This window comes from Bos mutus, chromosome 18, assembly GCF_027580195.1.
Source record: "Bos mutus isolate GX-2022 chromosome 18, NWIPB_WYAK_1.1, whole genome shotgun sequence".
Classification (NCBI taxonomy): domain Eukaryota; kingdom Metazoa; phylum Chordata; class Mammalia; order Artiodactyla; family Bovidae; genus Bos; species Bos mutus.
Window position 1 is genome coordinate 26,497,382 of NC_091634.1, and position 21,497 is coordinate 26,518,878.

At 40.3% G+C, this 21,497-nt stretch overlaps 1 protein-coding gene across 4 annotated transcripts in view; it reads right to left on the reverse strand.

The window, feature by feature from the left end:
* TANGO6 (transport and golgi organization 6 homolog) overlaps positions 1–20,049 on the reverse strand; it is a 184,519-nt gene extending 164,470 nt beyond the window's left edge. For 3 of the 4 annotated variants that reach the window (XM_070388096.1, XM_070388097.1, XM_014478452.2), the window contains exons 1-4: positions 19,902–20,049; positions 5,813–6,456; positions 3,535–3,651; positions 1,866–2,007 (exon numbers count right to left, since the gene is read on the reverse strand). In XM_070388096.1, the coding sequence (XP_070244197.1) occupies positions 1,866–2,007; positions 3,535–3,651; positions 5,813–6,456; positions 19,902–20,034 (1,036 nt within the window). In that variant the 5' untranslated portion in view covers positions 20,035–20,049. The remainder of the gene's footprint in view (positions 1–1,865; positions 2,008–3,534; positions 3,652–5,812; positions 6,457–19,901) is intronic. The other variant, XM_070388095.1, reaches the window with a different exon arrangement.
* Between the last annotated feature and the right edge of the window lie 1,448 nt (positions 20,050–21,497).

Below are 21,497 nucleotides of genomic sequence, written 5' to 3' on the forward strand. Positions count from 1 at the left end.
GAGGAGAAACTACTTTTTTCCCTATTGAAAGTCGCTAATTTCTTCTGTAAGATAAACTACCTCTTCGTACTTTCGTTTTGATGTTGGTCTCTGGCAAGTTCAGAGGAAAAAAATAGCACTTAACCATTGTAATTAGAGTACTCATATTATCTGAACACTAGTTTCTTCTTTGTGCTTATTACTGACATGTTTTAAATGATTAATATTTCTATTATTCTGTCTCTTTATATGCATCTTGTCATTCAAACTGCCTTAAACTAGAGTTAGGGAGTAACAGGTATCAGATTTACGTAACCCCCTTAGAAAAAATATGTAAATGGTGGCTTTCAGACACTGGATAAAAGCAGCCCAAGATACTGGTCCCTAAGAGAAGGGAAGCAAACAAGGTGAGCCCCGTGAACACCCTAGCCTACTACCTTGAGAGAGGTTTTTTTTTTTTTGTCCATACGACGAGACATGTAGGAACTCAGTTCCCTGACCAGGGATTGAACCAGTGCCCCTGCACTGGGAGCATGGAGTCTTAACCACTGGACCACCAAGGCAAGTCCATAAAGAGTTTTGAGGCCACACCACAGGTAAAGGAGAATCCAATGAAGCCTGCTATGCTGCTGAATTAAAGAAGAAAACACAGTTCAGAATTCAGGGACGTCAACACAGCTAGAGCTTTCCGGGTAAAACAGCAGACAGGAGAAAGCTACACAAAGAGGGAATTCCAGAGATCAGCAGAGGAATCCTCTCTCAAGTCTTCTGCAGAGTATGGCGTGTGTGTGTGTGTTGAGAGAGAGGGAGAGCAACAGAGAGAGAAACCCAAGGCAAGAAACACCAGAAAGGAGTAGGGAGAACAATCCCCAGCGTTCATGCAGGGCTTGGAATAGTTAGTGTTCCTACTGGTGAGCATGGAAAGCCTCTTAATACATACAGAATCAAGTAAAATCCCAGAAAGGTATCACTTTAGTATTGGTGCCAAATTACCTTAAATTAAAGGCTGTTATCCACCCACAGTAACAAGGTTTAAGAGCCAGAACTGAAGGACTCAAACTGATATCAAGAAAATTAACCGCATCCTAGCACAAAGCCCAACAAAGGAATACAACAAAATATAGCATTCAGCAGTGTTAAATTAAAATGCCCGCTATCCATTCAAAAATTACCAGGCACATCCATTCCAGTGAAATATTTTTTAATATAAGGATTATGGTTAGAAAAAATATCAGAAGACACCTGTTCAAAATGTTCCAAGTGGTTGCTTCTGGGGATGGGAAATGGAGTGAGAAGCCGCTAAGGACTGCTATTTTTCTCTAAAAGTATTATAGACCTATTGATTCTTTAAATTATGTGCATATATAATTTTGTTTAAAAGTCAAGAAATATAAATTAAAAACTACTACCATACTTAGTATGATAATTAACATTTCTTCTCTTAATGAGGACTAAGAGAATATAACTGGAAACGAATCTAAAATTTCATTCCAAAGCTTTTATCTCTTGGGTATCTCAAACTTGAGAAGAATGCTTTTGTATTTTAAAGTCCTGAGGTGAAGTACTCTTAGGACCTCTGGCCTTTTCCACAGAGAATTTCTTGGTTTCTATAGGGTTAACTTAAACTTTCTGTACAATGTTTTCCTCTGGTATTATAACTTATTTGAAACAATCGATAATATTATGCAACATGAGCAATGTATCACAACTATTTTGGGGGAAAATAGCAAGAAAATGAGTTTTTGGAAAAGGAGTTCATTAAAGTTTAAATTCCTCACGCCCCACAAAGGCACAAACAAAGCCTAGTCTACATCAGGTTTTACAGTCAAAGGCTAGAGACCAATAAAGAAAAGTGGATGCCGAAGTAACAAACGTCTATTTCTTACCACCTGCTCCTTCCAAAATGCCCCGGACTACTGCCTGAACACCGCTGGGTCTCATCAACCTTTCAGAGAGGAGCTGCCCACACAGACGCCGGAGCCAAGCTGGGGCTCGACACCTGTCTTGCATCTTCCCTTCTGAGCAGGACTGAAAAACGAAGGGAAATGTGTGAATGAATGTCAGCGTAATGGATAGGATTTTTTTTGTTTGTTTTTCAGATAGGATTTACAGTCCAATCTGAAATATACAAATATACTGAGTCAGACTGATAATTAACAGTACGCTATACAGACTTCAAAAAGGCAAAAATTTTTCTTTTAAAAAAAAGGGGAGGGGAGAGTTCTCTGGTGGCCCAGTTGTTAGGATTCCTTCAACTAGGATTCCTTCGACTTTCGCTGCCATGGCCTGGGTTCAATCCCAGGTTGGAGAACTTAGATCCTGCAAAACCATCATGGCAAAAAAAAAAAAAAAATTTTTTTGTAAACATTTATAAAATCTCTTCAGCCTCACTTTTAATTTTAAGGAAGTAAAAATACAGTGAAACTTCTTCAAAAAAGTATCAAGTGAAATTTCAAGCCCAGAAATATACAAATGTTTGTGAATAAAATATAGACTTGGGGGACACAAAATCCATGTAACCAATCTGAATGCAGTCCTTCCAATCAAATGCAGCTTCCAAAGAAGACTCACCACTAAGAGGAGAGTCTCCAACAGTGAGAGGGCATTCCTCTCAGTGTCTAACAGTTAATACAGTTAACTGTTTTGAGCCTTCATGCTTTAAAAAAAAAAAAAAAAAAATGTGTTTATTTGGCTGAACCAGGCCTTAGTTGCAGCATGTGGGATCTAGTTCCCTGCCCAGAGATTGAATCCAGACCCTCTGCATTCAGAGCACAGAGTTTTAATCCCTGGACCACCAGGGAAGTCCCATCCTTTGGACCCTCATGCTTTACTCACCTAAACTAGTTACTAAAATTTAGGTACTAAAAGAAAATAGATAATTCCAGCTACATCACCAAATTGAATCGTTCTGGAAAAATAATCACTTTTAAGGAAAAAAGAAACTATATTATGCTGAGCAGTATACTATTACGTTTTTACTCTAAATTCCTTGACTTCAAATACTCCATTCAAAGAGTAAGATGTCCAAATACTTTTGCCAGAAGAATACTGCCAAACAGCCAAATTTTAGTTTAAAAAAAAAAGACCCAGTTTGAGAATGAATAAAGTATATTTTTGTCATAAGCCCTAAAAAATTATCACAATATTATTGGGAAAAGTGTCCATTTTTCATTAAAAGAAAAATCCCTTAAAATTATCCCAGAGGTCGGTGTAATTTAGTTTGGCAAATACCAATTAACAATCTAAAAGATGAAACAGTATTCAACTAGACTAATTTCCAGGAGAAGACAGTTGTTTAGTCACTCAGTTGTGTCCAACTCTTTGCAACCCCACAGACTGTAGCCAGCCAGGCTCCTCTGCCCATGGGATTTCCCAGGCAAGAATACTGGGGTGGGTTGCCATTTCCTTCTTCAGGGGATATTCCCCACCCAGGGATCAAACCTGGGTCTCCTGCATCACAGGCAAATTCTTTACTGCTGAGCTAGCAGGGAAGAAGACAATACACTACACTCTATCATTAAAGCTTCACCCACAAGAATCCCCAGGTGTGCATACCTGGGGCGGTCCTCCCTGGAGGATAAGTAATTCTCGGACTGCTAATGGCTGATACACTTGATCCAAGATGTCTCTTAGGGCCTTCTTCGATAGGGCTCTTTCTTCTTCAGTTAACACCTAAAAGAAACATGTCCTTGGCTTCTGTGAGATAGAAACCAGGCAAGCAACAGAAGGTAATGCTCTGCAACAGTGAACAAAGATGCTTGTGAGGGGAGTAGGAGGCCGACTTCTTTTGCCTTTTTTTTTTAACTTTTTATTTTGTATTGGGGTATAGTCGATTAACAACGCACTGATAATGTCAGGTGGACAGCAAAGGGACTCAGCCATTTATATACATGCATCCATTCTCTCTCAAACTCCCCTCCCATACAGGTTGCCACATAACACTGAGAAGAGTCCCATGTGCTATATAGTAGGTCCTTGTTGGTTACCCATTTTAATTCTTTTGCCTCTTGGTTTCCTTCCATTCAGAGGAGGCTATAACAAGGAAACACTCCTGGCCCCCTCTCCATTCCCTCACCCACTTCTGGGCAGGAGACTGCATCCACTCATCTGATTGTTGAGTTCTGGCACACACAGCTCGCTCCTCTTCAGTCTCTTGGGCGTGAGCGCACAGTCTGTTCTGCTCTTCTGTGCCATAGATTTTTCAGGGGCATGTCCTCTGCATTGGGGCAGAAGGAGCTGCAGTTTTCTAGAACTCTTTAAAACTGGGTGAGAAGTGCATCTCATTGTGGAATGCACTGTTAGGAGACCCATGGGTCTCTCTCTATAGACCTTCCAGCTCTGCCTTGATGAGTAATAAAGGTGACATTCTGACTTGTCATCTCTTACTCTGTTAACTGTCTTTTCACTCATTCAGAATCTGGGCAGCAAAGAGGGTGCTGTTTAATTGGGTCCCTGCTCCAAGCCACAACAGACTGACCCCCTTTGGGAGCTTCACAGTCAAGACTCAGAATCCTGCTCAATACAATTTAGTAAATTGTGATGCAGATGCTGATCGGAGCAGGAGCTGTTGCGGGACTTGTCCAGCTTCATACTGTCCACTCACCATGTTTCCCCTTCTCCTTCCACCCCATCACTTGGTCCTTTCTGTGTTTCCCTTTTCTTTCCTCTCTTCTGCCTGAGACCTCTGGGTACTGCTCAGCTCAAACAATAGGCATAAGACCTGCTCCAGACCCCTCATCTCAAGGAAGTGCAGGTAGCAGGCACTGATGGAGCCGTCAAGACGCACACCCTGTTGTAAAGAGCACAGAGCTCTGCTCCACAAAACATAAGGGCGCTGGAGGAAACCATAATTTCATGTGACTACTCAGGTGACAATGGCTTTTAAGTGTTTTCTGTTTTATTTTCTTTTGTGAGCACAGGGAGAACAAACAGAAAAGGAACAACTTGGAGGGTGACATAGAAAGGCTGACAGAAAGATAAGTGAGTGGACATGATAAAATCTGGATGCAGGAGCAAAGGAATTACACTGCACGTGACCCTGGTTACATTTATACCTTAACAGCGTCTTCTGTTTAGGTTCCTGTGCTAAGGCTGCAGCGCTCTCATGGGGAAGCAGTGGTCCCTGTTATGTTATACTTGTGAGTCTTGTCTCCCCAGTGACTGTGTGAGCTGTTGGAGAAAAGGGCCACATCTAATGCTTTTGTATCCTTCATATCACTTTATCGTTCAGACGTTCAAATCCCTACTGACTATCAACAAAACACTTGCCTGTACCCTCAGCACCTAACAACCAACGCTGACTGGATTGTGGAGGGCACCCAGCGCTTGCATACTTCATCTCACTTAATCTTCCCGAGAACTTAATGAAGGAGGCGTAAACAGTTTAATATTAATAGTAGTAGTAGTAACTTTTTGGTGAGCACTGCTGGGTATTGGGCCAGGTAACTTACACACATTATCCGTATTCCTCACAGCCACCTTCCAAGGTAGGTATTGTTTTGTTTCTCAAGGCAGGCATTAATAAACACATTTTACACAGTTGGAAAGAAACAGAGATTCAAAGAAATAGCTTGCAACAGCTGTTTCAAAAAATGGAAAGAAGGGAACAGACGAAATGGACTCTCCAGGAGTGAAAGGACTCGTATTTAATAAATGAAAGGTCCAACCCCCTAAAAACATTCGTCTATCCACCAGAGATGCTTAGGCATTTAATAAAAATTCTAGGTCTTTCCATCAGCACTTTTCCAAAGAACTGAGATGATCTCTTATAGCAACCACACACAAGGACACACAGAAATTCTCACACTCTCTCTCTCCCCCCATGGATGCTTACCTCTTCCTCAGGACTCCGCGGCGATCTCTTGCTTGGGCAGAACCCCAGCTGGCACAGACCTGCTGCGATATCCCCAAAATGGCGGCAGAAAACCAGGCTCCCCAGAGACGTGTGCTGAGCAACACTGAGGAGGACGCTGCAGCTCGTATACAGTCTCCGGGTTGCACTGGGAGCAGCACTGAGACACACCACGTCCTGAACAACAGCCCCAAACTCGGTCCTGAATCTCAGAGGGACTCCAACACCAGGCGCGAGATAGGGGCAGACACCCAACGTCACTACAAACTGCAGAACTGACTGGACAGTCTTCTGCTGGGAGATGCTAAGCGTGTCCGGGCTCAGGGCAGGAGCAGTTTCTGGAGTCTTCGGGTTGGGTTTACCTGGATTGAAATCAGCTGCCAGGCAGAGCATGGTTTCCTTCAAGCACAGCAGCAGCAATAAAGTCTGGGAAGTAAAACGCCAGGTAACGTCCGTAGAGTCTTGCGGCCATTCTGCCTCATTAGCAATTTCATCCCGTAGGAGTTTCAGTATCTTCCAGTGAGGATCTTTCAGGAACTTGTGCTCCAAAGCAGACAGGTTAGATTTTAAAGTAGCCAACAGGATATCATGTTTCGTGATCTGCAGTGAATTTGAGCCTGATCCTTCTGAAGAAAAATCAATCAAATTACATACATGGAAAACAAATTGTGCTTCCCTCCATGAGGAATGCCTTGCCCACTCCAGTTCATCTTCTGAAGCCTGACTCCAGATGTCATTACTTCTAGAAAGAGGCCCCCCAACTATGCCTCCCCAGGCAAGGCAGAATTCCAGACCACATTTCCTGCCTTACCACAGCACTTTTCATGTAGTTAGAATTATGTACAGAACACATTATATTGGGTTAGCCAAAAAATTCATTTGGGTTTTTGAGAGCATCCTATGGAAAGACCTGAGCGAACTTTTTGGCCGACCTAATACTTCATGGTTTGTTTCCATTCCCCACACGTTCTGAGGGGACAGGGTGCTTGTTGCCCCAGAACCAAGAGGCCAGATCTTAATCAACTTACTGGGCTGAAACTATATCGAGAAGAGAAATCTAAAAAGGTAAACATTTACCACAGAAGGTTCATTCAAGCTGTTCTAGATCCCAGGAATAAGGCATTGAAGAAAAAAAAGTCCTTTCCATTATAAAATTACAACCAGTGAGGCAGATCGCAGAATATGGACATGGGATGCAAAGAAATTCAATCATACACACTCCCTAATATCTATTCTCAATTTTTCCTGAACTCTCCCAAAATGGTCTTTACTGCCCTCTGCTGGTGAAGGAGCTCGTGCACTCTCTCAGCAGCTGACATCCTTGCTGACTCCCTCCTTGAAACGCTCCTCTCTTAGGTTCTGGGGCAGCAAGCACCCTGTCCTGGTTTTTTTCCTTCTACCTCAATGGCCATCTCGAAGTGTCTCCTCTACTGGTTCTTTTCCTCTACCAGATATCAAAGTGCTCCAAGGCTTGTCCTGAACTCTGGATTATCTTCCTCGACAGTCTTAATCTGGCCTAGGTCTTTAAAAATGAGCTAAAAACTGCTGCTGCGGCGGCTGCTGCTGCTAAGTCGCTTCAGTCGTGTCCGACTCTGAGACCCCACAGACGGCAGTCCACCAGGCTCCCCTGTCCCTGGGATTCTCCAGGTAAGAACACTGGAGTGGGTTGCCATTTCCTTCTCCAATGTATCCAAGTGAAGTTGCTCAGTCGTGTCTGACTCTTAGCGACCCCATGGACTGCAGCCTACCAGGGTCCTCCACCCATGGGATTTTCCAGGCAAGAGTACTGGAGTGGGGTGCCATTGCCTTCTCCGGAGCTATAAGCTAACAGCTTCCAAATTTACATGCCTGGCCCATGACTACTTAGAGCCCATGATTCTAAGTTTCAGAGACATATTTCCAACTGCTGAATGAAATCTTCACTTGGATATTTCTTAGGCTTTTCAAATTCAACAAATTACTGATTCTCACACGTACCTTACACTCCTAAATACAATCTAACCTGGCTACTAACTGGTTACATCTCCACCTTTTTCTTTTATCCAACCCATCACCAAGTCTTTCCTGTTCTGCTTACTAAATCATTCTCAAATTTATTTTTCTCCATCTTACAACTACAACCTTTGTCGAAGCCATTAACATCTTTAAACTGAAGTACATCAGAACCCTCTTGACTGGCCTCCCTACTTTCACTCTCCTAAAAATTTACTTTTCACACATCAGATCCTCTTAATATTTAAAACAGATTTCTCTTGAGAATTCCCTGGCAGTGTAGTGGTTTCCAATATTGGAGCACGGGTTCAATCCCTAGCTGGGGAACAACCTAAGATTCCCACATGCCATGTGGTATGGTCAAAGATTAAAAATAAATAAAAAATAAAACAGATTTCTCTTGGTGGAAGCACACACACACATTCCTGATGTATATACACCTAAAAGCAGAAGTGCTGAGACACAGATATCCAGAATCTCAATCTAAATATTATCTCCTCACAGGTGGCCTTCCTTGACCACTCTAAAAGCCATTGCCCACCCTATTAACTCTGTGCTAACACCCAATTTCTTTTCTCTATAGTACTTATCGTAATCAGTAATTATTTTATTGGTATTTACTTTCTTTCTTCTCTTAGAATTTAAACATAATGACGGTGGGTACCACATCTCTGTTGTTTGGTCGGTGCTTTGCACAGGTGACATAAAGTAAGCCCCAAACGAGCATCTGTAGTTGACTGAGTAAAAGAATGAATAAAGAGTGATAATAAAGATCTCCTTAGAACTCCTATAAGACCAAGCCTCTCTCAGATAACTATCAACTCTGAACAAAGAGTAAAAAGCAAATATCTGAAGATGCGTGAAGGTGATGAAAGGGAACAAAAACTAGAGAAGGCACCCAGAGGAAAAAAACAGCACTGAAGAAGTTTCCTGCTTTTCAGTCTGGGGTTAGGTCTTTGCATACCAAAAACACTAGAAGAAATTCATCTTACTGACAAGAACCAAAGCATACAATTCAGGGCAATTACAGCAGGCGGAAAATAAGAAATCTCAGAAAGTACAGAACCAGAGAGGAAGGGCTCCCAGCTCTGCATTCAGTCAGTTCAGTTCAGTAGCTCAGTCGTGTCCGACGACTCTTTGCAACCCCACGGACTGCAGCACGCCAGGCTTCCCTGTCCATCACCAACTCCCGGAGCTTGCTCTTACTCATGTCCATCGAGTTAGTGATGCCATCCAACCATCTAATACAAACTGTGCTTAAATCTATGGCTAATCTTTGAACTAAGCATCTATGGGAAGAACTTTAAATACCTCAGCTAAAATGGAAAGAACTGAAAAGAGCTGCTGCCCATTGCAGAAGAGACAGAGCTTAGAGTATGAATTAGTCAAATGAACTGCCTACTTCAGGGAACTCCCTGGTGATCCAGTGGTTAGGACTCAGCACTTTCACTGCAGTAGGCCCAGGTTTGATCCCGAGTCGGGGAACTACGATCCCACATGTCATATGGCATCGCAAAAAAAAAAAAAAAAGGCTACTTTAAAACAAAACCAAACCAAAAAAGATCAATCTTCTCTGGAGGACTGTAACAGAATCTAGAGTTTCAACAGCATATCCTTCATGATGTCAATTATACAATCCAAAACTCCTAGACAGATGAAGAAATCTGAAAATGTGATCCACCTCAAGAGAAAGACAATCAAATAGAGACTGATCCGAGATGACCCAGGTGTCAGACTGAGCAGACAAAGATTTTCAAGCAACTCTTTTAACTGTGTTCAAGCATGTGATGGAAAGTACTCATTATGAATGAACAAAATACAGACTCTCAGCAAAAAAGTAGCAAGCATTTTTTAAAAACCCAAATGAAAATACTAGAATTTAAAAACAAAATATCTGAATTTTTTTAAAAACTCAATGGACGGACTTAACAGCTTTGAGATGACCCCCCCCCAAAAATGAACTTAAAGATATACCCCTAGAAATTATCCAATCTGAACAACAAAGAAAAAAAGTTTTATAGAAACAGAGCCTTAGTATCTGTGAACACTATCAAACGATGTATTTGTAATAAAACAGAGAGTAACTAGAATAAAAGGAGAGAAAATGAAGCACAAAAGGATGTGGAGAAATAATGATCAAAATTTTCCAAAATTTAGTGAAAAAACATAAATTTACAGATTCAGTAAGCTCAGTGATGCCCAATCAGGATAAGTAGAAAGAAAATCACATCTAGGCATATTATAGTCAATCATTGAAATAAGATAAAGATCACACTGATAAGAGGGCAGAAATCAACACAAATACTGTAAAGCAATCATCCTCCAATTAAAAATAAATTAAAAATTAGACAAAGAGAAAATCTTGAAAGTGGTCAGAAAAAAGCAGTCAGCATAGGAGACCAAAGCTATGAATGACTGTACTCACAAGCAATGACTTAAAAGATAATGGAAAAACATTAAAGTGGTAACATGGTAAAAAACAAACAAAAAACAACCACCACCACCTGATGTGATGACAGGAGGAAAAAAAACCACCTATCAAGTCTCAATTCTATATCCAATAAAAAGTAACCTTCAAAAATGAAAGAAAAAGGAAGACATTTTCAGATCAATAAAAACTCAGATAACTGACTGCCAGCAGATCTGGAATACAAACAAATGCTAAAGAAGTTCTTCAAGCTGAAGGAAAAGAGTACTAGATGGAAACTTGGATCTTCAGGAAGGAAGGAAAAGCATCAGAAATGGTAAATATGTGGGTAAATATGAAAGATTCATTTGTTTCCTCTTTGTTTAAATACATATAACTGTCTAAAGTAAAATCTATAAAACTGTATTATGGGGTTTATATCTTACATAGATACAATGAACATGAAAACTATAGCATAAAACCCAAAAGGGGTGGAAGGCTATAAAAGAACCCTTACAGTTACAAGGTTTTTATATGTCCTATGAAGTGGTACAAGATAAATTCTAAACAGATTGTGAAAAATTACAATGTATATTGTAATTCTAGGATGACTACTAAAAATGTAATGCAAAAAGGTGGGTTATGGTTATAAAACTACAATAAAATGCTGAAAACATAAATGAAATCAAACAGCAACAGACTTCAAAACTAAAGTTAATATATCTTCTAAGAAAGATGCAACTGATGATAACTAAAAGGGTGTTCAACAATACATTATTTATAATAGTGTAAAATTAGAAATACACGTTGAGTAAATTATAGTCTACCTGTATCTAACATACTATATTTTATATGTAACATTTGTTTTGCTTATTATCGTCTCTCCACCACCGAGAACAAAAACTCCTTGAGGACAAGGATATTGCTCTGTTTTGTTCACTGCTGTGTTCTCCTTGCCTGGAACAAGGCCTGTCTGACACAGTAGCTGTTCAAAATAAGTAGTTATTTATTGAATGAATGAATGAATGACAGATGGATTATTTGAAGCCATTATACTATGGTGAACATTATTCAATGACATGTTCACTAAAAATATTCTAAAGGGAACAGAGCATGAAGTACTACATGGGGAAAAGATATGAACAGTTTACAGAAAAAGAAATGCAAATTGCTCTTAAACATGAACATATGATCAACCTTGCTCCTAAGAGAAAAGTAAATTAAAACTATACTGAAATATCACTTCCCATCTATCAAGTGGCTAAAATCCAAATGTTTTTATAACACATTGTGTGTTTTGGGGAAACACTTTCATACACGGCTGGTAAGAGACTAAAATGGTACATTCCCTAAGAAAAGAAATTTGGCAATATCTAACAAAATTATATAGGCATTTAACCATTGGCCCAGCAATCCCTCTTTTAAGAATCTATCCTATAGATAGATACACAGGCAAAAATGCAAAGTGACATATACACAAAGCTTCTCATTGCCATATTGTTAGATACGCAGCAGTAGGGAAGGGATGGGGCTCAATCAAATTGTGCTTTGTCTCGCAGAAGCTAACCCTTAAATTGCACCAGGTGTCTCCAAAAGGTTACAAAACATCCCACAAGACACTGTAGTACACGCAAACACTCAAGCACCTGTTTGCTTTCAGTTTTGGGCAACCTAGAGTAACCGCTGCCTCTTTATATTGCTTATGGATGATCATGCCTGCCCTTTCAGGAATATGCATGCCTCCCGGGCTTAAAACTACCCTGGTCCAATGGTTAGGGGAGATAGTGCTTTGAGGCCTATTTAACACAGAACAAACCTGACTCCAGATTGGGTCTATTCCTTCAGCTCTAATCTTTGTGCCCTAGCCTTTTCTCTACCTCCTAGGTTTGACCTTTAAAGGTATAAGGCGTTTCCACTTACACAGAGATAAAAAGTTGCAGAAAAGAAAATAACATTTCTCTCCATTGAACATTTTTCTCAGTTGGAGGTTTATAGGAACATCATGGCTAGATCAACAACTGCGCCAAGTCTGCAACAAGCCACATCCTATCCCCTTTTAGTAAAAAAGAAGCCTGAATTCTAACTAGGTTAAGATGGTTTTCTGGTACCACCATCTTCTCAGTCTGCTGGCTTCCAGGTAAAGTTGTTATTTCTTGCCCCAACACCTGTCCCCCAATTTACTGTCCTGTCATGGTAGAGCAGTGAACAGTAATAGCTTGAACTTGGTAACACTATCTCCCTGACTCCTTACTTGTCACGTGTAATAAATGCTTCTACTTTAAGAAAGTACTTGGTGTGTTCACTAAGGACCCCAAACCCACTGAGTCTGGTAAAAGTATTTTTTTACATTAACAAAAGGCTTAAAACAACCCAAACATCCATTCATAGAGAACTGATGAATAAACAGTGGCATATTCACATAATGGAATACTATGCAGCTGTAAAAGGGAAAGAGGAAGACGTCTACCTACCACTATGCAGGTATCTCTAAGACATATTAAATTTTAAAAGATACAGAAGAATGTATATAGTATGCTAACTTTTGTGTTAGAATGGGAAGGTACACAGATTATTTTTATTTTTTAAAAGTAGCGGAAGAACAAATTAAAAATTCACTACAATGAACTGTCTATAGAGAAACGGAAAAAATCGGTGGGAGTAGACAGGGATAAATGTATCCAGTTTTAGAGTTTTCCTCTTAAAGCACTGAATGTTTCTCATGAGCTTCAAAGGTGGTGCTACTAGTGAAGAATCCATCTGCCAATGCAGGAGACATGGGTTAAATCCCTGGGTGGGCAAGATCCCCTGGAGAAGGAAATAGTACCCCACTCCAGTACTCTCACCTGGAAAATTCCCTGTACAGAGAAACCTGGTGGGCTACAGTCCACCAGGTCACAGAGAGCTAGACACGACTGAGCACACACACATTTTTCATAGTTTTAAAAAAACAAATCAAAAGGAAAATTCAAAATATTCCTAAAGATAAAAAACAAATAAACCTAAAAATTCTATACTTTATGTCCAGGGTTGCCAAAATACAAGCTACAGGTCAAATCTGGCCCTGCCCCTATTTCCACAAATAAAGTTTTACTGGAACATAGTCATTCTCATTTATTTACATATTACATATGGCTGCTTTCGAGCTATGATGGCAGATGTGAATAGCTGTAACAGAGACAGTATGGATCACAAAGCCCAAAATATTTACTGCTTGCTTTTTACAGAAAAAATGTTCCAGCTCTTTCTCTAAACCAAATTAGCAGCATAACCACACATAATTATTTCAAATGACTTGACATATAGAACTCTGTACATCCTGAGGGCAAAAACAAACAAACAAAATCCCTTAGAAACAGGAGGTTTGTTGATGATAGTAATGTTAGACTTGTTATTTTAAAACACTATACGCATGTGTGAGTATATATGAATATGTGACTATATATTTGAGTGCATATATATATGAAGGAAGTAAATAACAATTTTATTAGGAATCAATATTTATAGGTAAGAGAAAATATAAAGATAAAAATATAAAATACAGTAAAGAAGAATGGCTAGGTGGACAAACACATGTTAAAGAGTCTAGGTCATGGTATATGAGTTTTCATGGTAAAATTCCTTCAACTTTTCTATAAGCTTAAAATTTTTCTTAATGAAATGTTAGGAAAAATTTAAACTCTGTAACACTTCATTTTAATTGGGAATATCAGTAGGAACTTTCAATTTGCTTTTTTTTGTTTTCTGAAAATCCACATATTTCCTGGCTCTAATCACTGAAAAAGTCTGAAGCAATGACATCTCAGTGGCAATAAATACTACTAGTGTCCATCTTGTGGTCCCTAAATATCACTTATTCTTAAAAAGAACTGCTTTCAAGCACAGAGCAAGAAATGTATAAGATGAATCTGAATATCTTATGTCTTAAAGCAAAGATGCAATCAAAGACTACTAGGTCACATCAAAGAGTCCAACAGCTAACTTGAATGACTCCTACAGGCCACAGATGGAACAATTAAGAGTATCAAGAATAATCACTACAATAAATTGAAACATATATATACACAAAAACATGATTACATAATAAAACAAAACCAAAAAATATCACTCCGTTGGCTAAATTTGGAGACTAAGACACTAATGTATTTTTCTGAAAACTGATGGATTAAAAAAACAGGATGAACCTAGCTATGAAAACTTATATGTATGTGTGCCTCAGTACACACATAGAAAAAGATCTCAAAAGCTATACTTCAAAGTGTTAACAGTGATGATCTCTGGATGGTAGGGCTTTGGGTAGGTAGGGCTTTTTCTTTTTTGCTTCATTAAAATTTTTTTCAGAGTGAATATGTATTATTTCTGTACTAAAAATATATTTTAAGGTTAGAAAACAGTATGTAGTATATGATATCATTTTTGTAAACAAATAATACATATATATTATACAAATAAACAAATAATACATACATATATCTCCAAAATGTAATTTCTGGATTGTGGGATTAAGGTCATTTTAATTTTCTTCTTTTAGCTTCTCTTTTTTTTAAAGTTTTATAAGTAATATTAACTACTTCTATGAAAAGAAAAAGGAACAATAACATTTAAAAATGTTAATCAATTTAGTGAGAATCACTAAAATAGTGAGAATCAGAAGAGTAAGATTTTTCAGGACTTCTCTAAGACTGATCAGGGCAAGTGTTTCGACTCACTGGCATGAATATCTGTTGCCTTTGAGTAATATACACCTAAAGAGGAAATGAGTGCTTTCATAGCTTGTTGCCACTAATGATTAAGATCAATAAACAATCTCTAAGTAACTTCCTGTGACTTTATAAGATCTTGGAACTTAAACATGGGACACAAATAAAGTGATTAACAAAAGCTGCTAGCCCTTTTTTCTCAAGAGCCCCTTTTAAAGTGGTCTCCTCTGCCCTCTTCTGGTGATAAAAATAAAAGCTACTTGAGGAGAAGGAAATGGCAACCCACTCCAGTATTCTTGCCTGGAGAATCCCAGGGACGGCGGAGCCTGGGGGGCTGCCGTCTATGGGGTCACACGGAATCGGACACGACGGAAGTGACTTAGAATAAAAATAAATAAATAAATAAAAAATAAAAGCTACTTGAAAATAAACACAGCATTCTCTGAGAGCAGCAGTTCTCAAAAGTGTGGTACAGGGTCTCAGGTTCTGAGGGCCTCCCCAAGATTCTCTCAGAAAGTCAGCAAGGTCAAAACTATTTTCATATTAATACTAAGACAGTGCCTTTTATGTTCTCATTCTTTCTTGAGTGTACCAAATATGAAAATTCATTAATATGAGTTCATATTCTATATTAAAATCAACCTTTTAAGAAATTACCTCTTGTTGAGTTTTAAAGAGGAATACACAGTTATCTGAAAAGATGATGGAAATTTCCTCCCTTTCCACTTACATATATAGATGTGTGAGTCTAGATATCCATCTGTTTCAATAAAAAAAACCTGTCATGACAGATTGAACACAGAAGCAAATATGAAAACCCAGCTCCCTTCTAATAAGTCAGACACTTAAGATTTACAAAAGTGTAATAAAACAATGCCATTCAAAAGTAAAACAATGTTACTCTTCCAACTGTTATTTCGGTAAAATATATTTTTTTATGTTAACATGTAACAGGTTTGTTACTGTTGCATTTAAATAAATTTAAGAGTTCTCTTAAACTCTTAATTTGTAATGCAGTAAATATTGATATACATAAACCACATAAAAGCTCTTTTAAGTCCTCAACACTTTTTAAGAGTGTAGGAGTACTGAAACCAAAAAATTTGAGATCTGTAGCCTTAAAACAAAGTTTTTCGAACTACAGTCATATAGTGCTTCCACAACTTTTTGGCCATTTATTTTGAGCACCAGCTGTATTGTTATTTGCTTTATTCATTTATTTCTTCAAGTTAATCTTTTTAAACTTAAATTAGTAATAGTTAATATACTATCCTAAGGGATATGTATTTAATTCAATCCTTCCACCAACTCTGTGAGGTGTGTGTGTGTATGTGTATGTGTGTGTGTGTTAGTTGCTCAGTCGTGTCTGACTCTTTGCGACCCCATGGACTGTAGCTTGCCAGGCTCTGCTGTCCATGGGACTCTCCAGGCAAGAATACTGGAGTGGGTTGCCATTGCCTTCTCCTCTGTGAGGTGTAGAGTATTATATTAACATCCTTATTTCCAGATAAGAAGACTAAGGTTAAGGCATTTGCCAGAGAGCATGTTCAACTCTGGCAACCCAGTTCCAGAATCCAAGCTCTTGATCACTATTTGAAGCTTTTCAGCCTCAAAATGTTTCTCTACATACTGCCTACAACCATCCCCATCATGCTTTGGGAAATGCTGCCCTCATAAACAAAGTTATTTATTCTTCCCACCACCAATTTAAAAGTCTACGCTTTGTGACATTTAAAAGCAGACTTCATAATTTGTGTGGTACTTTTTAGTAAATTCAAACTGGAAAATAAGGGACTTTACTGGTGGTCCAGTGGCTAAGATGCTGCACTCCTAATGCAGGGGGCCCAGGTTTGACCCGTGGTCAGGAAATTAGATACCACATGCCGCAAGAAAGATCAAAGATTCTGCATGACACAACTAAGGCCTGGTGCAGCCAAACACATATATGTGATACAGCTTCATCATATACAAATCACCACAATTTACAGCCCCCCAGTTCAGTTCAGTTCAGTTCAGTCGCTCAGTCGTGTCCGACTCTTTGTGACCCCATGAATCACAGCACGCCAGGCCTCCCTGTCCATCACCAACTCCCCGAGTTCCCTCAGACTCACGTCCATCGAGTCAGTGATGCCATCCAGCCATCTCATCCTCTGTCATCCCTTTCTCCTCCTGCCCCCAATCCCTCCCAGCATCAGAGTCTTTTCCAATGAGTCAACTCTTCGCATGAGGTGGCCAAAGCCCCCCAGCCACCACATAATTCAATTCTAATGACTGAGTTCAATGAACATATATTTAGTCTGGCAAGTTTGTTTTTTTTTTTTTTTTTTTTTTTTTTTTTAGGAAAACTACTGCTAAAATGCTGGGAAAGACCAAGGGCGAGAAGTGGGGAACAGAGGATGAGATAGTTGGATGGCATTACCAACTCAATGGACATGAGTTTGAGCAAATTCCAGGAGGTAGTGAAGGACAGAGAAGCCTGGCATGCTGCAGTTCATGGCATCACAAAGAGTCAGACACAACTTAGCGACTGACCAACTGCTGAGATGACCTCAAGCAAAACTTCACTAAAACTGACAACCCCTTTCCAATTCTGCTTAACACACTTCCTAATAAGGGAAGTGGAGCTATTACTCTTACTTGCCCCACAACTGAGAACAGAAATGGAAGGCAGGTGAAGAGAAAATATGTAATGCTGTAGACCTTTTAATAGCTCAAAAGGGAAAGACTTGGTATCTTCCTTCCTTTCTGTCTATTCAATTTCCATCTAGACTGAATTCTCCTTCCTCTTGTATCCTTCCACAGCTCCTTCCTCAGATAACTCCTTTACTAACTAACCAACTGCTACCTGTTCCCTCCATTCACCACTAGTATTAATATTATCTGCTATGTTGAATATATCGGCCTGTATGTGGAGTGAGGCTTCCTCATGGGCTCAGCAGTAAAAAAAAAAATTGTCTCCTGCAGTGCAGGAGACACAGGAGACCCTGGTTCGATCCCTGGGTCGGGAAGATGTCCTAGAGGAGGAAATGGCAACCCACTCCACCATTCTTGCCTTGGAAATACCACTGACAGAGGAGCCTGGCAGGCTACAGTCCAAAGGGCCACAAAGAATTGGACACAACTGAGCGACTGAGTACAATATATTTGGAGTACCGTCTCCCCAAACAAGATACTTGAGAGCACAAGTTGTTAAATAATATTTCTATCTCCAAAATCACTGAGGACAGAATACTACATACAGTTGACTCTCAGTAAATATTACCTAAAAGGAGTCAATTGAAAGACCAAAAGAAGTTGAACTAGCTGGAGGTACTTTTAGCAAATACTTTCATCTTGTCTCAAAACCCTCTGTCCATCAGGAACATATGAATACTTATTACTCAAAGGAATTTTTGTAATTCCTTCAGCAGCTGACATGATAAAAGAAAACAGCAGAAAGATTCACACAATATAACCTATCTGTGAAAATAATATCATTTTACCTAATTATTCTTTTTCAAATAATAATGCTTGTTTTTTCTTAAGCTAAATGAATACATGTAGTAACTCCACCACATACTCTGAGAGTTAGGGTCTTCCAAATACAAAGTGTATGTGCTTTGCAACAGATGACTACTTCCAGACTATTTAACTTATTGAATCCCTGTTCTCAGTAATGTTCTAGATAGTTGCAGTTGCTAGACAAGCAACCACTCCACTAACAAGTTAAAAATGTATTTTCCAGTTTAATTCTTCACTGTGGCAAAGTAGTATATACAGTTCCATACTACAGTTGAAGGCATGTGAAATTTAAATCCTAACTCTACCACTTAGGAGACTGGCATTAGGCGATTTCCAATGTACCTGAGCCTTCATCTGTAAAATGGAATACAAGTAATACCTATATCATGGAATTGCTGTGAGGATAAAAAGATCCATACTTAAACAGCACACTATAGGGGCTGACACTTAGCAGGCACTCAATTACTTTTTTTTTTTTTTTTTTCCTTTTTGCTCATCCTTCTCGGCTTGTGGGATCTTAGTTCCCCCAACAGGGACCGACTCAGGCCCTCCGCAGTGAAACCAGGGAGTCCTAACCACTGGACTGGCAGGGAATTCCCCCCACTAGCTTTCACTTGCCCCTAGTATGATATACTACTTACTGTTTCCTGACTTTTCAAAGTTTGGGGTGGAGGTGGGGAAATCTCAAAATGTGAGACTGGGAACATAACCTTCACGTACCTTACCTTCCTCACCCTACAAACCCCTTCCTCCAAATTGTACACTCTAATTTAAAGTAGGGCCCTATTTCATTGAGGTAGGGCCCTATTTCATGTGTTATCTTCCCCAAAGCTCCAGATAACATCAGAGGCTCCATACTGAATAATCTGCCTTGGTCTGACAAGAGGGTTCGGTAGACCTTGGTTCTAAGTTCGTGTTCTACCTCATATCTGACCATCTGATCTTGGTCAGGTTACTTATTCTTTGATGAGCCGGGGGTATCCTCAGGAGTAAAAGGAGAGTGCCAGGCTACACCACTCCCAGGGTCCCTTCTGATTCTAAACTGGGAAAGATTAAAAGTGACTGTAAATCCCTACCACAGACTGTAAATCCCTAAATACTCTCCCCAAAACGCAGCTCAAACGTCACTGCTTCCTTCCTCTGGACTCCTTGGCACTCTGTACAAATGTCCAGTGTCCACATCAGACCCTGCGCTCTCAAGAAACTGGGACCTCTCCGAGGCAGCTCTGGGAGACTCTCTGAGGCTGTGGTTGCAGTCCTCGCAGAGCTGCAGTGAGGACGGATGAAAACACGTACCCACGGTGCTTAACACAGTGCCTGGCCCAAGGTAACAGCTCGAGATACTTCGGCTAGTATAAATATTCAGCGGTTCCCATCCCTCCTTGAACCTCGGTTTCCTCAAGGGTAAAATGACGCTGGACAGACCCTGCCCAAAGGCCCCAGTGCAGCCCGGCGCCGAATTCCGTCCTCTCACCTCCCGGGCTCAGCAGCAGCTTCAACGCCTCCAAAATCTGCTCCAGACCACACTTTTCCAGAACCCTGCTGGAAGCAGCCTGACTGACCGCCGCCATGACTGAAGCGCAAAGCTCCACTGGGGACCTGCGCATGCGCCTCAGCGGAACGGCGCCGCTGCCTGGTGGCGTGTGGCGGACGCACTAGGGGCGGGATCGACTCGGCTGGGAACGCCCCCTTTGGGAAAAAGTGTTTTTCTCTCGCCACCTGAATTTCCCTGGGGTAGGGGATGTAAAAATAGCTAACACAAACCGTCAATGTGCACGATTTGAGAAACTCAACGTGATTAACTTCTGTATAAAGGATGAGAAGTAGTTTATAAAAAATATGAATTTTACTCAGTATGAAAACATTTGGTCACCAAAACACTGAAATAGTGAAGTAATCAGATGCCGCACCTTCTTATAATGAAGTTCGGTATGTAAAATAAGATTCAATTGTTTAATTTCTTCACTAATGATATTCGTGCTTCCCTTGTAGCTCAGACGGTAAAGCGTCTGACTACAAAGCGGGAGACCCAGGTTCAATCCCTGGGTCGGGAAGATCCCCTGGAGAAGGAAATGGCAACCCATTCCAGCACTCTTGCCTGGAAAATCCCATGGACGGAGGAGCCTGGTAGGCTGCAGTGCATGGGATCTCTAAGAGTCGGACACGACTGAGCGACTTCACTTTCACTTTTCACTTTCATGCATTGGAGAAGGAAATGGCAACCCACTCCAGTGTTCTTGCCTAGAGAATCCCAGGGACGGCGGGCTGCCGTCTATGGAGTCGCACAGAGTCAGACAGGACTGAAGCGACTTAGCAGCAGCAGCAGCAGAGGAGCCTGGTGGGCTACAGTCCATGGGGTTGCAAAGAGTCGGACACGACTGAGCGACTTCACTTCACTTCAGTGATATTTAAAAACAACTACTAAACACACACACCGACTGCAAATAGCTGCAAATATTGTTCTTGATGATACGATTTCTTAAAGGAACTAAGTACAGCTCCCAATAAAAGCTCTATCTTTGCTGTATTCACAGACATTCCTGGAAAATTCAGTGTTTGTTAAAATCGTGCCACATCAAAATTGTGTTAATATGTAAAACAGAATGGGTTGGAGATATATCATCAGTAACAGCTTTTCACTTACAGGAATCTCGGTGGGACATTCAAAATTCATGTTGTCTGAAAGAATGTGAAAGTGAAGTCCGTCAGTCGTGTCCGACTCTTTGCGACCCAGGTCTCCCACATTGCAGGCAGACACTTTACCATCTGAGCCACCAAGGAATGGCAGGCTGCAAATCCAGGACAATGTTTCTGAGGGCAAGACTAGCATGCCTGCCTCTCCTTTCATTGAAAGTCAGTAACCTCGCCTACCATGGTCACAACCGGCTCCAACACCTGGCTCTAACACCCTCTCTGTGAGACTGCTCCCAAGAGGCTGTCCTGCTTCTCTTTGAGATCCCTTAAGTTAGCCTGACGTCATGACTGATGACTGCTCTTCAGTACTTAGCTGCTGAAAGCCTTAGGAAATGGGATGTGTTCCATATGCAAGACCATGCCACTGGGGGAAGAA